The sequence below is a fragment of the Marmota flaviventris genome, chromosome 2 (assembly GCF_047511675.1).
Source record: "Marmota flaviventris isolate mMarFla1 chromosome 2, mMarFla1.hap1, whole genome shotgun sequence".
Classification (NCBI taxonomy): domain Eukaryota; kingdom Metazoa; phylum Chordata; class Mammalia; order Rodentia; family Sciuridae; genus Marmota; species Marmota flaviventris.
In genome coordinates, this window is record NC_092499.1 from 105903649 (window position 1) to 105916891 (window position 13243).

Genomic DNA, 13243 nt, shown 5'->3' on the forward strand with positions numbered 1-13243 from the left:
AAAGAAGTTAGGTCATTGGGATGTGCCATTAAAGGGACTCCAGACTCTCTTGCTTTTTGCTTCCTGCCTGTCATGGAGTGGCTTCCTCTGCTAAGTGTTCCTCCCTTGATGTGCTGCCATGCCACATGCCCAAAGGTAATGGGGCCTAATAGCCATGGACCGAAGCCTCTGAAACCACGAGCCAACATAAACTTTACCTCTTTTTATATCAGGTATTTGTCAGTAGCAAAAGGCTAACACAGAAAATTGGCTCTGATAAATAGGGTCATTGCTATGACTATACTTGACAATATCATTCAGAATCCTTTGAAATTGGTTCATGAGAGGAGTTTGGAAAGGTTTGGAGCAGTGGGCTAGAGAAAACCTAGAATGCTCTAAGTGGAGCCTAATGGGCAATTTTGCTGAGGGCTTAGAAGACCAAAATGCTGATAGCAATGTGAAAAGTAATGGTGACAAAGAATTTGAAGACATTATGTCCATGCCCTGAGACTTTGTGGGAGGCCAGTTGCAAGGTGACAAATTAATTTATGTGGTGGAGAAAAATTTCAAGGCAGTGCACTATTCAGGCAGTGACATGGGTATTACTGGCTGCTTTTAATCAAGTTTATTGTGACAATCGGGAGCAAAGCAAAACAGTAGGAAAAAAATTGGAAAACTTGCAGTTTGGCTAGGAAAGGAGTCCTTTTAAAGGTGCTGCCAAGGAGGGTGCAGTTGCTGTTAAACAGAAGCCAAGCACTTTGCACTGGGGCGATAGGAAAGCTGTCTTGAAGATTTCTTAGGATTAGGCCACTCATTTCAAAGACTTGCAGGACTGTCTAGGAATTGTTTCCCTGGAATTTGATTCCCTGTGTGCACTCAGGTAAAGCACTCAGTTCCAACAGGTCCTAGTGGCAGATCATGGTGCCACCAGATCACGGTGCTGGTTTTGCAGGCATGTAGAACGGAAGACGTATGCAGTCATGGAGGCTTCTGCCCATATTTCAAAGAAAAACCTCGTATGCCAGGCAGTGCAGGGCAGGGTCTGAGTTCCTGCAAGTAGCCTCACAGAGCCAAAGCAAAGCTGCAATCAATGGGACCCCTGAAAGGCAGAAATGCAGGAATGTGGAATGTCTACTAAAGGAAGGTGCCAGAAGTATGCAGAGCCCTCCCAAGAGAGCAGCCAGTGAGACACAGTGTAAGGCCATGGAGTGGGGCTGCCCAAGCTCTTGAAGCCCACATTCAGTTAGTGCCCTGAATACCAGACATGGAGCTACAGGATATGATGTTTGCCCTGCTGGTTTCTGGTTTTGCTTTGGTCTAGTCCCTCCTTGCTATTTTCCTATTCTTCTCTTTTGAAATGGAAATGTCTACCCTATGCCATTGCATCTCAAAAGCATGTAACTGATTTTAACAGGGGCTTAAAGCTAAAAATTTCTGCTTTGAGTCTCAGAGGAGACATTTGAGCAATACTGGAATAGTTAAGACTTTTGGGACTCTTGGGAATGGGCAGAATACTAGTTTGGAACTATAATATTGCCCAAAGGCCCATGTATTGAAGACTTGTGGTGCCATTAGATCATGGTGCTGATTCCCAGCTCATGGCACTCTCAGAAGGTGGGAGAGTCTTTGGGAGGCAGGGCTCAGTGGGAGAAGGCTGTGTCCTTGGGGGCAGGCCAATGAAGATGATATTGGGATCCTGGCATCTCCCACACTCTTTGCTTTCCAGCTGCTATGAGGTGAGCAGCTGGGCTCCAGCAGGTGCTTTGCCATAATGTGCTATGCTGCCACAGGACCAAAAGCAGTGGGCCAGTGGTTCAACTAATCATGGATTGAAATTGAGCCACAAAAAGTCTTTTCTCCTACGTTGATTATCTCAGGTATTTGTTACAGTAATGGAAAACCAACACTAGGGATTGGCTCCATCATCAATTTGAGCCCATGACAAACATAAAAAAACAAAGCAGTTAACTGATTCCTTTATTTATTTAGGAGGTAGGACGAGGGCTGCAGAGAGGGATCACAGGAAAATTACTTATAGTGAAAGGGTCAAGAAAGGTCTGCGGGGACCGACCTGGAAAGCAATGATACTGTTTTTGTAGTTGAAAAGGCATGTCTGAAAGTACCTGATGGGAGTTTTGTAATAAAGCCTACCTTTATGAATGAGTACAGTGGAATACTACTTAGTACATTCATACATGTTTCTACCATCTTGATATTTTTATATATACAGTATATGATCTGATTTATAAATGTACAGCTTGGGAAAAAAAAGAGATCCTTCTTATAATAAGTACACCATTAAACATAACCAACATGGGCCAGCCACATTCCAATTGAAGACCTAGTGAAAGCAAGGCTGACAGCCCAGTGCCCAGCCCCTTTCCTGCCTTGCAGCCTGATGGCCCCAGCACAGGTAAATCAGTGACCCTCTGCTCCTGAGGGCTCAGAGTCCAACCTGCCCCTGGCATTTGCACAGTAAGTGCCTATTCACACCAAGCCCAAATTGCAGAGGGTGGGTCTTCCCTGAAGGAAAGTGGCAGAGAGGAATGTGTGTGTCAGGTATGGAAAACAGGAATGAAAGAAATGTGCTCTTCTACTAAAGGCACTTGTCAGTGGCCATCTATAGCCAATCTCTAGGCCTGGTGAGCAAGTGGGGTGCTTTTGGGTTGAAGCCAACAAGGTCTGAGTGGACCTCACTTGTCTTCCCACCAGGTTTAAATACAATAAATAAATCTTGGTGGTTGTTTTGCCCTCCTGGGTTCCTATGAATAGGCTACCTTTTAGGATAAATGGAGTAACACTCCCTGTCCCCAACCCAGACTTTTCAAGAGTCTTCCATGGGAAAGATGCCAGAATAGCTTCAGGTCTTGGAGAAGCAACTGCTCACTGTGGATCAGAAAGGGAGTCTCCAAATGTCCCCTCCCCTGTCTGTGCCTGGAGCTCCTCTGCTCCATGTGTCAGTCTCTGGTTCCTCAGATCTTGGTCACATAGTTGTTGGGAAACAAGCCCTGCTTGCCTCGTAGTCGACCTGTCCACCAGCCAGAAGGATCTGCAGGGGGAGAAAGAGGTGATTCAAATGACTTCATCCATACTCTTTTCACTTCTTTGTTTTGTGTTATTATGAAAAAGTTTGTTGTGAAAAGTGACCCTCTCCGCCATGGCAGATACAGAAATGTACCACTCAGATGCCCTTTGAAGAAAGAACCTTCAGCAGGGATATGAGGACAGCTTCAACTGTTAGCTCCCATAAGATCCATCCTAGCCAAACCTGCCCAGGGCAGCTGGGAGACTTTGTCAGGTCATGGTGTCCAGCTTCCTCCCCCTTTTCTTTCACAGGTATTACCACTCCTAAACCTATCTCAGAATCTGGAGAACCAGGTCTGTGATGATCTTTCATACACTTGATTTCCCATCTTTATTCCAACCCTGTTATGGTTTGGATCTAAAATGCTCATGTGTTAAAGATCCCCAAGGTAGCATGTTCAGAAGTAAGACATGTGGAAGGTGATGGGATCATGGGGTTCTAATCTCATCAATAGATTAATTCATAATTTAAAGGGCTATTGGGAGGTTATTTTTAATTTTGAGACAGGGCTTTGCCAAGTTGCCTAGGCTGGTTTTGAAACTGTGATCTTCCTGCCCTAGCCTGTAGCTGGGATTAAAGGTGTGCACCACTGTCTGGCCTGATGAACATTTAAGGAGGTGGGGCCTAGTTAGAATAAGTAGGTCACTAGGGGTGTGCACTTGAAGGTTGTATCTTGTCCTGGCCTCCCTCTCCTTTCTGGGTGCCATAAGATGAGTAGTTTGGTGCCACCATGTGCTCCCCATCACGATAGTCGGCCTCATCACAAGCCCACAGCAATAGGGCCAAGCAATGATGAACTAAAACCTCTGAAACCAAAATAAATCTTTCCTCCTTCAGGTTGTTTTCTCAGGTTTTTTTTTTTTTTTTTTTTTTGTCACAGTGACAGGAAGCTGACTAACAGTCCCTTTACCAGAAATAATTTGGTAGACCTTTTTCCATGTGGTTATAAATATGAACAAATCCATTTAAAACAGAAAACAGACCAATTAATACCTATTTATCTAGAACTTCAAAACTTAACAAGACATAATCTTTCCATATCTGTACTTAATTTTTTAACAGCTGCATTATATACCAATATTTACATATAACAATTCCCTTATTGAAGGACATTTCTTCCCAATTTTTCATTATTAATACAATCATTGTCCATACATCTATTTTTTTGTATCAGGGATTGTGGATTTTTGGTACCAGGGACTGAACCCTTGGGCACTTAACCACAGAGCCACATAGCCCCAGCCCTTTTTTATATTTTATTAAAGACAGGGTCTCATTGAGTTGCTTAGGATCTCACTGAGTCGGTTAGGTCTTCACTATATTGCTGAGGCTGGCTTTGAAGTTGCAATCCTCCTGCCTCAGCCTCCTGAGCCGCTGAGATTACAGGTATGTGCCACTGTGCCCAGCCATATGTCTATTTTTATGTCCACATGTAAGTAGTTCTGTAGGATAGATTTCTGGGTCAAAGAGCACAGACTTCCTATTATATTTTTTATTATTTTTTTAGTTGAATATAGACAGAATATATTTCATTTATTTTTATGTGGTGCTGAGGATTGAACCCAGTGCCTCACCCATGCAAGGCGAGCACTCTACTTCTGAGTCATAACCCCAACCCTAGTATCTTTATTTTGAAAAAATTATTTTTCGTACTTTCAAGAGGACAATCAGTGAAAACAGATATTCAAATCCCTTCTCTGAGGGGAAAATATATTATCTATTTCTTGTACTTCATGTAAGTCATCATTTAAAAAATTACCCCTTTTGTACACAAATGATAGCATACTGTATGTTCTGCACTTTTAAAAACCTTAACAATATATAGTAACAATTATTTCATATCCATGAAAAAAGAGCTCCTGAGGAAGAGAGATAGCTAAGTGGTAAATAAAAGCAGCTTCTGTATTCTCTTCTATAGCTGATAATGTTCCACTGTTCATTATGGTCTGTCTGGTTTTCTGTTGCTTGTTGAGCTTTCTTGAAAATTGCAAACATCCCTCTTTTTCTTATGGTGCTGGGGATGGAACCCTGGACCTTGTGTATGCTAGGCAAGGGCTCAACCACTAAGCCACACCACCAGTCACCTATGTTTTTATATTTAAATAGTTGAATCAACAGATCTGTTATAGAATTTTTTTATATAATTTTTGGGACATCCTTTTTTTTTTTAATAACTTTTAACTTTATTTATTTATTTTATGTGGTGATGAGGATTGAACCCAATGCCTCATGCTTGCTAAGCAAGCTCTCTACCACTGAGCCACAATCCCAGCCCAGGGAAATCCTTTTTTTTACACTGATATTAATAAAACAATACCATACTTTCTGGACTTTTCTTCTCTCTTTTTTTTTAAGTATTGGGGATTGAACCTGGGGGGGTGGGGTGGGTACTCTACCACTGAGCTACATCCCCAACCTTTTTTTTTTTTTTAGACAAGTCTTGCTAAGTTACCCAGGGTGGCCTCAAAATTGCAATACTCCTGTCTCAGTTTCCCAAGTAGCTAGAATTATAGGCATGTGCCTAATACTTATCTACTTATATTTGAAATTCATCTTGGTATAGGGAATGAAGAATAAATCTAAAGTAGTTAATTGATGGGGAATTAAAATTTTGGTAATTATTATTTAAAATTTTTTTTTTTAGTTGTAGATGGACACAGTTATATTTGTTTATTTATTTGTTTTTATGTGGTGCTGAGGATTGAACCCAGGGCCTCACAGCTGCAAGGCAAGTGCTCTACCACTGAGCTTTAGCCCCAACCCCAAGAATTTGGTAAATATTGCCAAATTTCTTCTAAAAAAAGATACGTATGTATTTCTCCTACTGTTACTAAGAAGGGTATCTATTTTTTTGGTGTGTGTGTCATACTGGGGATTAAACCCAGGGCCTCACACATGCTAGGCAGGTGCTTTACCACTGAGCTATATCCCCAGACCCCTATTTTCTTGATTAACTGTAAACATGAGAGTTTATATTCTTACTGCACTCCACAGTTATAAAAATGAGCTTTCAGTAACTCCTTTGGTAGCAAAACTTGACCTGGACCGATATGGATGTGTTCACAATGTCTCTTCCCACTGAGTGTGGATATTTGTTTGAGTTTAGTTTGACCCACAGGGTTGTTATATAATGTATAGCACATATGTCATTATTAACTCTCTTAACATCTTCCGTTTTGTCTGGGTTGGGGAAATGTGGACTGTCTCATATTTTAATCTTTGCTGATGTTGTAGGTGAAATGTTGAATCTGCATTTCACTCATGATCTGTGAGGCTCTGTTGTCTGCTGCCTTAAAGGCTATGTCCATGTTTGGAATGGATTATTTGGCTACGCACATTGAGATGCTACTTATATGTTTAAGATGTTTTTTCTGGTCTGCCAAATATTTTACTTTGCTCATGGTGCTTTTCACATATAGAAGGTTGCAAGTGAGCTTTATGAGGTTAATTTCTGCATGGTTTTGTGTTTTATGTCTTGCATGAAAGCTTTTCCCATCCAAAGATTAATGTTCTAGGTTTTCTTCCATGACTTTGATAATTTTATCATATATTTTTAGATTTTTAACTCAATCTGATGCTTATTTTGTGTATGAGGTAGAGATATAACTTCATTTTTCTCTTCAAAATGTAAAGCAATTGTCTATTCTTTCCCCTCTGTTTAAAATGCTGCATTTATCATATACTAAATACCTATGTATGTGTGATCTGTGTCTAGACTCTATTTCATTTAATTAGATGTCTATCTGTACACTCATACCATAAGTTACAGTGATAACTAATAGCATATTTTGAAAACTTCTAGGACTATACATTGTATATACAAATATATAATTGTTTCAATTATAACCAATATGTGTTATTTCAGTAGAAATTGGAAAATATTGAGAAATGAAAGTAATACTTTTAAGTTGAACACTTAAGAAGACTGTATTTAACACTTTATATAACATTCATATATACACACGAGTATATTTTCACACACATACATATGAGACTATAGTCCAGTTTATAACCTGTTTCCTTTTTCTAATGAACATTTGTCATGTCAATAAATAGTGTACTTCTATATTATCTTTAGTAAAAGAAAAAATGTATCAACATTCACTGACTGAATATAGCAGCTTATTTAATCAATATCCTTACTGGATTAGATTTTTTTCAACAGTTTTGCTAAACAAGCCTGGTGATAAAAATTTCGTCTGTGTTTAAGAATTCATTTCACCTGGACATAGTGGCACATGCCTGTAATCCCAGAGCCTTGAGAGGTTGAGGCAGTAGGATCCGAGTACAAAGCCAGCCTCAACAATTTGGCAAGGCCTTAAGCAACTTGGTGAGATCCTGTCTCAAAAAATAAAGGGTTGGAGATGTGGCTTAGTGGTTAAGCGTCCCTGGATTCAATTCCTGGTACCAAAAAGAAAAAAGTTTGTTTCAACCCTGATATCTTTGAGCAGGACACTAAAAAGCCTGTAGACAACTAGAACAATAACACTCAGAGGCTATTTTGAGGGAAACTGTCCAGGGTCCATAATTCTCCTTATAATGATCTCATGTGATGAGGGAACCTGTTAAAATTCCTGGAACTATCCTGAAAGTTAAATTTGCCCCAAACTACTGTCCACTCAGTTTGTGCTGGCTCTGTTTATAAACCATGAATGGCTCCTCACTGTCTTCACAAGTTCTCTGAAGCCTGATATTCAGGACCTTCTATCCTCAGGCCATTTCTACCATCTTCTCATCTCTATGACATCTCTTTGGGGATTCTGTATCATGGTCAAGGATCAACTTGCTTTAATCTGCTTTTTCTGGTCTTCATGAGTTTTCTGTCTCTGTCTAAGAGAACTCTTCCTATCCTTCACCACAAACTGTCCTTCATACGGACTCTTCTGACAACTTAAGTCAGTTATCTTTGGTTTTTATGTTTTCATAAACACTTATCTTCGCTCCCAAGTTAAGAAAGCCCTCAGCCAAGCCCAGGGACCTCTTTGACAATGGACACTCTAGGCTGCTTCTCTGGCTTCTATTCTATCTACCTTCACTATCAGGAAACTTGAGGTTTCGGTTGGGTAGACCTCCACCTATTTTCTAGGGCCATTCCTTGCAGGACTAAGCCACTCAGGGTACAGTCTTTGTCTTGCTACTGAACTTGATAGAGGGATGGGCAACTGACTAATTTGGTCAGACTGAAATTTAGGATTTTTGTCCAGTGGTTAAGAAGTTTCAGAGGTAAGGCAGATTTCATACATGGCCTGCAATTCTGCTTCCTTTTTGCCACCACAAACAAAAAAAATGGCTTGAGAAGGGAGTACATACAAAGAAGAGGGCAGAACTAAATGAAGCATTAAAAAGAAAAGGAAGCTGGCATCTTGAACAAATAGCCTCAGGCCTGACCTGCCTCTACACATTTCAGTCAGAGAAGCCCATAAATTCCCTTCATGTTTAGACTAGTTATATAGCAAAGAAACTGCATATTCTTTGGGTACAGCCAGTCATGCACTTACCTTCTTTGATAATATCAATAATGTCATTGGCATTAAAGCTGAGTTCGTCTGTGTCCTGAGCATCATAGGCATACAAAGCCTTGCACTGTGGCACCTGGGGCTTGGGCTTGGGCTGAGGCTTTGGTCTGCCACCTGCTGGTGGAGGCCGACTGGTCGTCTGTCTGCGGACACTGTGGAGAGAGTGGAAGAAGATGAGAGATGGGAACCAACAGGGGCAGCAGTATATATGGTGGTTTGCAGCATGGGTGGAAATTGTCTTGTTCAAGTTTAAACCTACTTCCATCCTTAGAAGCTATATGGCCCAGAGCGCACTCCCTGAACTTTCTCCAAGAATAAAAATACCCTCTCTGACATAGCTCTTTATAAACATTAGCTGCTGTTATTATCATGTCCTCAGCATAGAAAGAAATGTGGAAAAGACATCTAAACATTTAAATAATGAAGTCACATATCTATTCCTTCTTCCCCAACTTTGGAAACATAACATTTTCCAGTGCCACAGAAGCATGTGGGTACTTCTTTTTAACTGCATTCCCTTCCAGAATTAACTCTACATTTTCTATCAGTAATTCTCCTGCTTGTCTTTACTGTTTTACCACACATGCAAATATCCTTGAACAATATCCTGTCTGCTGTTTTTGTGGCTGTATAAAAGGAATCATTGTATGTTTTTCAGATGTGCCCTGTTGAATGTAGTTGTAGTTCACTCACCTTTGCTGCTTTACACTATCAATTGCATGAACATGCCACAACTTACTCATCCAGTCTTGTGCTGAAGGTCATTTGGAATAGTTCCAGTTTTCACTATTATGAATAAATATTTCTGTGAATATTCTCATACAGGAGTATATCCAATTTCTTAATATCAGCATTAGTGATGTTTGGGACTGGATAATTCTTTGTTGTGTGGGGTATGTGTGTGCGTGCACTTTCTTTGCACTGAAGGGGGTTTAGCAGCATCCCTGGCCTCTTCCCTGACCTCTACCTACGGGATGCCAGGACCAATCCCCCATAATGGTTGTCAAAAATATGTCCAGTGTTTTAACACTAACCAAGATCCTTGAGCTTTAAATTTCTTCTTTATCTATACACTGTGCTATTCAAGTCACCATTCATAGTGTCCCAAGGCATGTAACTATAACTTGTTCCATTTTAGCGATCTCTTTAAACTTGTATCTGAAACAATAAATGTTTATAAAAAGCATTTTTGATAGGGAAACAAGAATCATCCCCCCCCACTTGGCTTAAAAACAAATCAGGGTAAAGCCTATATATTCACTTGCTATAAAAGAAACTTAAAATTTCTTCTAAAAAGTGTTGAGTAGAAACTCAAAGTCTGGGAATGGCTCTTAGGTCTGTCATGTCTGTTAATACCTACGTAACAGGAGGAGGGAGGAAAAGGGTCTTTCCAGCCCTTAAATTCTGAAATGAATATCACATTCAGTTTTGGGCTGGCTCTTGAAGGCCACAGCACAATGTCCTTGCTAAAGTCCTGTACTGACAGATGTTCATTGGGAGAGAGGGGACTGACTGGCAGCCCTAGCAGGGGTGGGGCTCCTTAGATGGTTCTTTCCATACCCTGAGTAGGAGGGAACAAATCCCGAAGCTATTCTGGCTCCATTTCTCTCAGGCCAACATACACAAAGCACTTTTCTCTGATGGCAGAGGAAAGGCATCTTATAAATCATTAGCATGACTTCACTTCCTACCTAGTGTCCATTGGAAATCCCCATTCTCTGTTGGAGAAGTGCTGGCGGCTCTGAAAGTTGGCCAAGCAGGCAGGCTTTTGATGAAGCACCCTATATATTGGGGATGTGTCAGCATTTGGTTAATAAGAGCCATTAGCCTGGATATCAGAAGTCATCTGACTTCCCAGCAGCAAGGAATGCAAGGGAGTGGGCTGTGCACCAGAACACCCCTGGGGCGGGGGAGGAAGCTTGCAGCTCAGCAGTAGAGCATAGTTGGAAGTGCATACGCTCAATGCACACATACATGTTTTTGTATACACCTGTTGTCCTCAGAGAGATATGTGGCCTCTTGTATGTCAGCGGGGGAATGAGTTGGTGTAGATAACAGAGGCCTCTGGAGTTCAATAGTGTTAGAACTTAGGTACAGTTGCCTACTGGGGGAGGGAGTGAGACTATTTAGAGGGAAGATAAAATGAGTGAATCCCTGAGAGAAGACTATCTACATGGGCATCCATGTGGCATCACTACCACCAATCCCTGCTCTGTCTGCCTCCTGCTCTGACCAAGTCCTCTCTCTTCTTCCTCCTTCATGTCTTTTCTGCCAGATAATTCCTTTCTGAGACTTAAGTATCACCTTAAATCTGACCATCACCTTAGCTCAGTTTTAATTAGTTCACTCCATCTCCCCCTGAAAATCTTTCTAACAGCTTCTCTCTGCTCTTAGGAAAAAGACCAAAACCCTTTATTGCACCTACAAAGTCTCCGCCAGGTATGTCCCCAGCTCACATCCCAGCTGCACATTGTGCCACACTGGTGCCTTCCTACATTTCTTCATTAGCCCCAGCTGAGGGTAGAACTCCTTGTCTCCACACCCCTAGCTTGCATCCTATTTACCTTGAAAGGCAATATTTCATGCCCAAGATCAGGAACAAACAAGGATGTCAGTGATTACCATTCCTGTTCAGTACCATACTAGAAACTCTGGCCAGGGCTTTTAGGCACAAAAATTAAAAGGCATCCAGACTGGGAAAATAGTGGAAATACCTTTACTTGCAGATGAGATTATCTTGCATGGAAACAATTTTAAGGAATAAACTAAAAAACTATTAGAATAAGTGAATTATTAAGATGCTAGATTTTTTAATACAATATAAAATCCACATATAAAACTCAGCTATATCTCTATGCACAGCAAGAAATCCAAAAATGAAATTGAGAAAACAATCCCACATCAAAAAAGAACACTTAGAAATAAATTTAACAACAGTATGATTCTATTTATGTGAAATGTCCATAACAGGCTAGTCTAGATTGATAGAAAATAGACTAGTAACTGCATAGGGCTGGGGTAGTGGATATGGGAATGGTGTTTTGGGGGGGTGATGAAAATGTTTTTAAGTTAACTTATGATGATGTTTGCACAACTCTGAATATACTGAAAAAATGTTGAACTATACATTTTAAACAGGTTAATTTTGTGGTATATAAATGATATCTGAATGAAGTTTTTTTTTTTTTTTTTTTTTTTAAGTAAATAGGGGAGGTTTGCACAATTCTCCAAATGTACTGAAAACTGTTGAACTGAACATTTTAAATGGGTTCATTTTATGGTATATAAATCACATCTCACATGAAGTTGCTTTTTTAAAAAAAGTAAATAGAATGGGCCTCTTTGGGTTGTGCAATGCATCATTAAGCCCTGGAGTGTCCCTGCTGGCTTGTATGTCAGGCAGCTGCTGGGGAGTGTCCTAGGCACAGGTCAGAGTGAAGGTGGGGAGGATCATTCAAACACCTGACTGCCCAAAGCCCCTGCATGAACTTTGATCCCAAGGCATCAATGGCCACTTCCTCAGGATAAATGGCTATTGGTCAAAGTGGAAAAGTATTATCTGGGGAATTGGGGTTCCTGTGTAGACCCATGGAAACAGCTGGTTTGATTGTTCTAGGCCCCAAACAAATGCTACCGTGCTGGAAACACAAGGCTATTAAGCTCTTGATTGAATGGAGTTCACAGCACTTTACAGCTGGAGATGGGAAAGATCAGGACAGTTTTGAGACAAGGTGTTTTCTGGGTAGCAGAGGGTAAACAGATTTGGAGAAGGAGTGGATGGGTGGGTGGAGGTGGAGAAGAGCTCTGCCTGTTGCATTAGGAATGGCTACTTTAAGGCAACACTGAGGTCAGCCTGGTCTGGCTCTTCCCTGTAACTAAGAAGAGATGCAAAGTGCTCCAAGAGGATAGCACGTTCCCAAAGTGATCTAGAGTCAGAGCATGAATCTCCTTCCCATGACCATCTTGCCTCATTCTCACACCTGTCTGCACTCTTGTGAGTGTCAGTACATGGGATGTCTCCTGGGAGCCCGGGTCTTAGCTGTCTGAAGTACAGGCAAACTTGCCTTAGCTGGGCTTGCTCTGCAGCAGGCATTTTCATAGATGCTCCTTCATTTAACTCTCGTGACACTCCTGTGAAATAACTAATGGAGGTTCTTGGGATTACACAGGTCAATGCAGTAGGATATGCATAAGACTCCTTGAGCTCCAGCCACACTGACTGCTCTGGCTCACAGATCTGGTCAGGCTCCCATGGCCTGTCCCCCAAGCCCCAAGCAGCATGGCCAATTCCTGCTCAGGCCCCAGAGCTCATTTCCATCACCACTTTCTCACATCCAGACAAATGCCTTACCATTTCTGCTCATAGCCCATGTGTCCTTCAGAGTAGGGGTCTGACTAAATAGTGACTTGTGTAACTATGAGGCTAACTCCCTGAGAAGACAGTACGCACCATGGGACAGGGCCTGAAACTTTCTGTGCTCACCACTGTGGTCCCCAGCCCTGGGAACACAGTGTGGCTCAAACTATAGGCTCTGATAGGGTGACAGAGTAAAGCAGGAGGGGGACATTGACTACCAGTCAGTGTGCCAAGTTTGAGGCCTGGCTCTACCATGGGCTGGCACATGTTCTAGTCACTTCACCTCTTTCAGGGCTTAGGGTCTCC

General features: G+C 41.4%; 1 protein-coding gene across 1 annotated transcript in view; it reads right to left on the bottom strand.

Moving 5' to 3' along the window:
* Nucleotides 1-1943: 1943 nt before the first annotated feature.
* The window catches only part of Myo1e (myosin IE), a 190772-nt gene continuing 179472 nt past the window's right edge, over nt 1944-13243 (bottom strand). Inside the window, exons 27-28 of the mRNA XM_027926182.2 lie at nt 8563-8732; nt 1944-3028 (exon numbers count right to left, since the gene is read on the bottom strand). Of these exons, the coding sequence (XP_027781983.1) occupies nt 2952-3028; nt 8563-8732 (247 nt within the window). The 3' untranslated portion in view covers nt 1944-2951. The remainder of the gene's footprint in view (nt 3029-8562; nt 8733-13243) is intronic.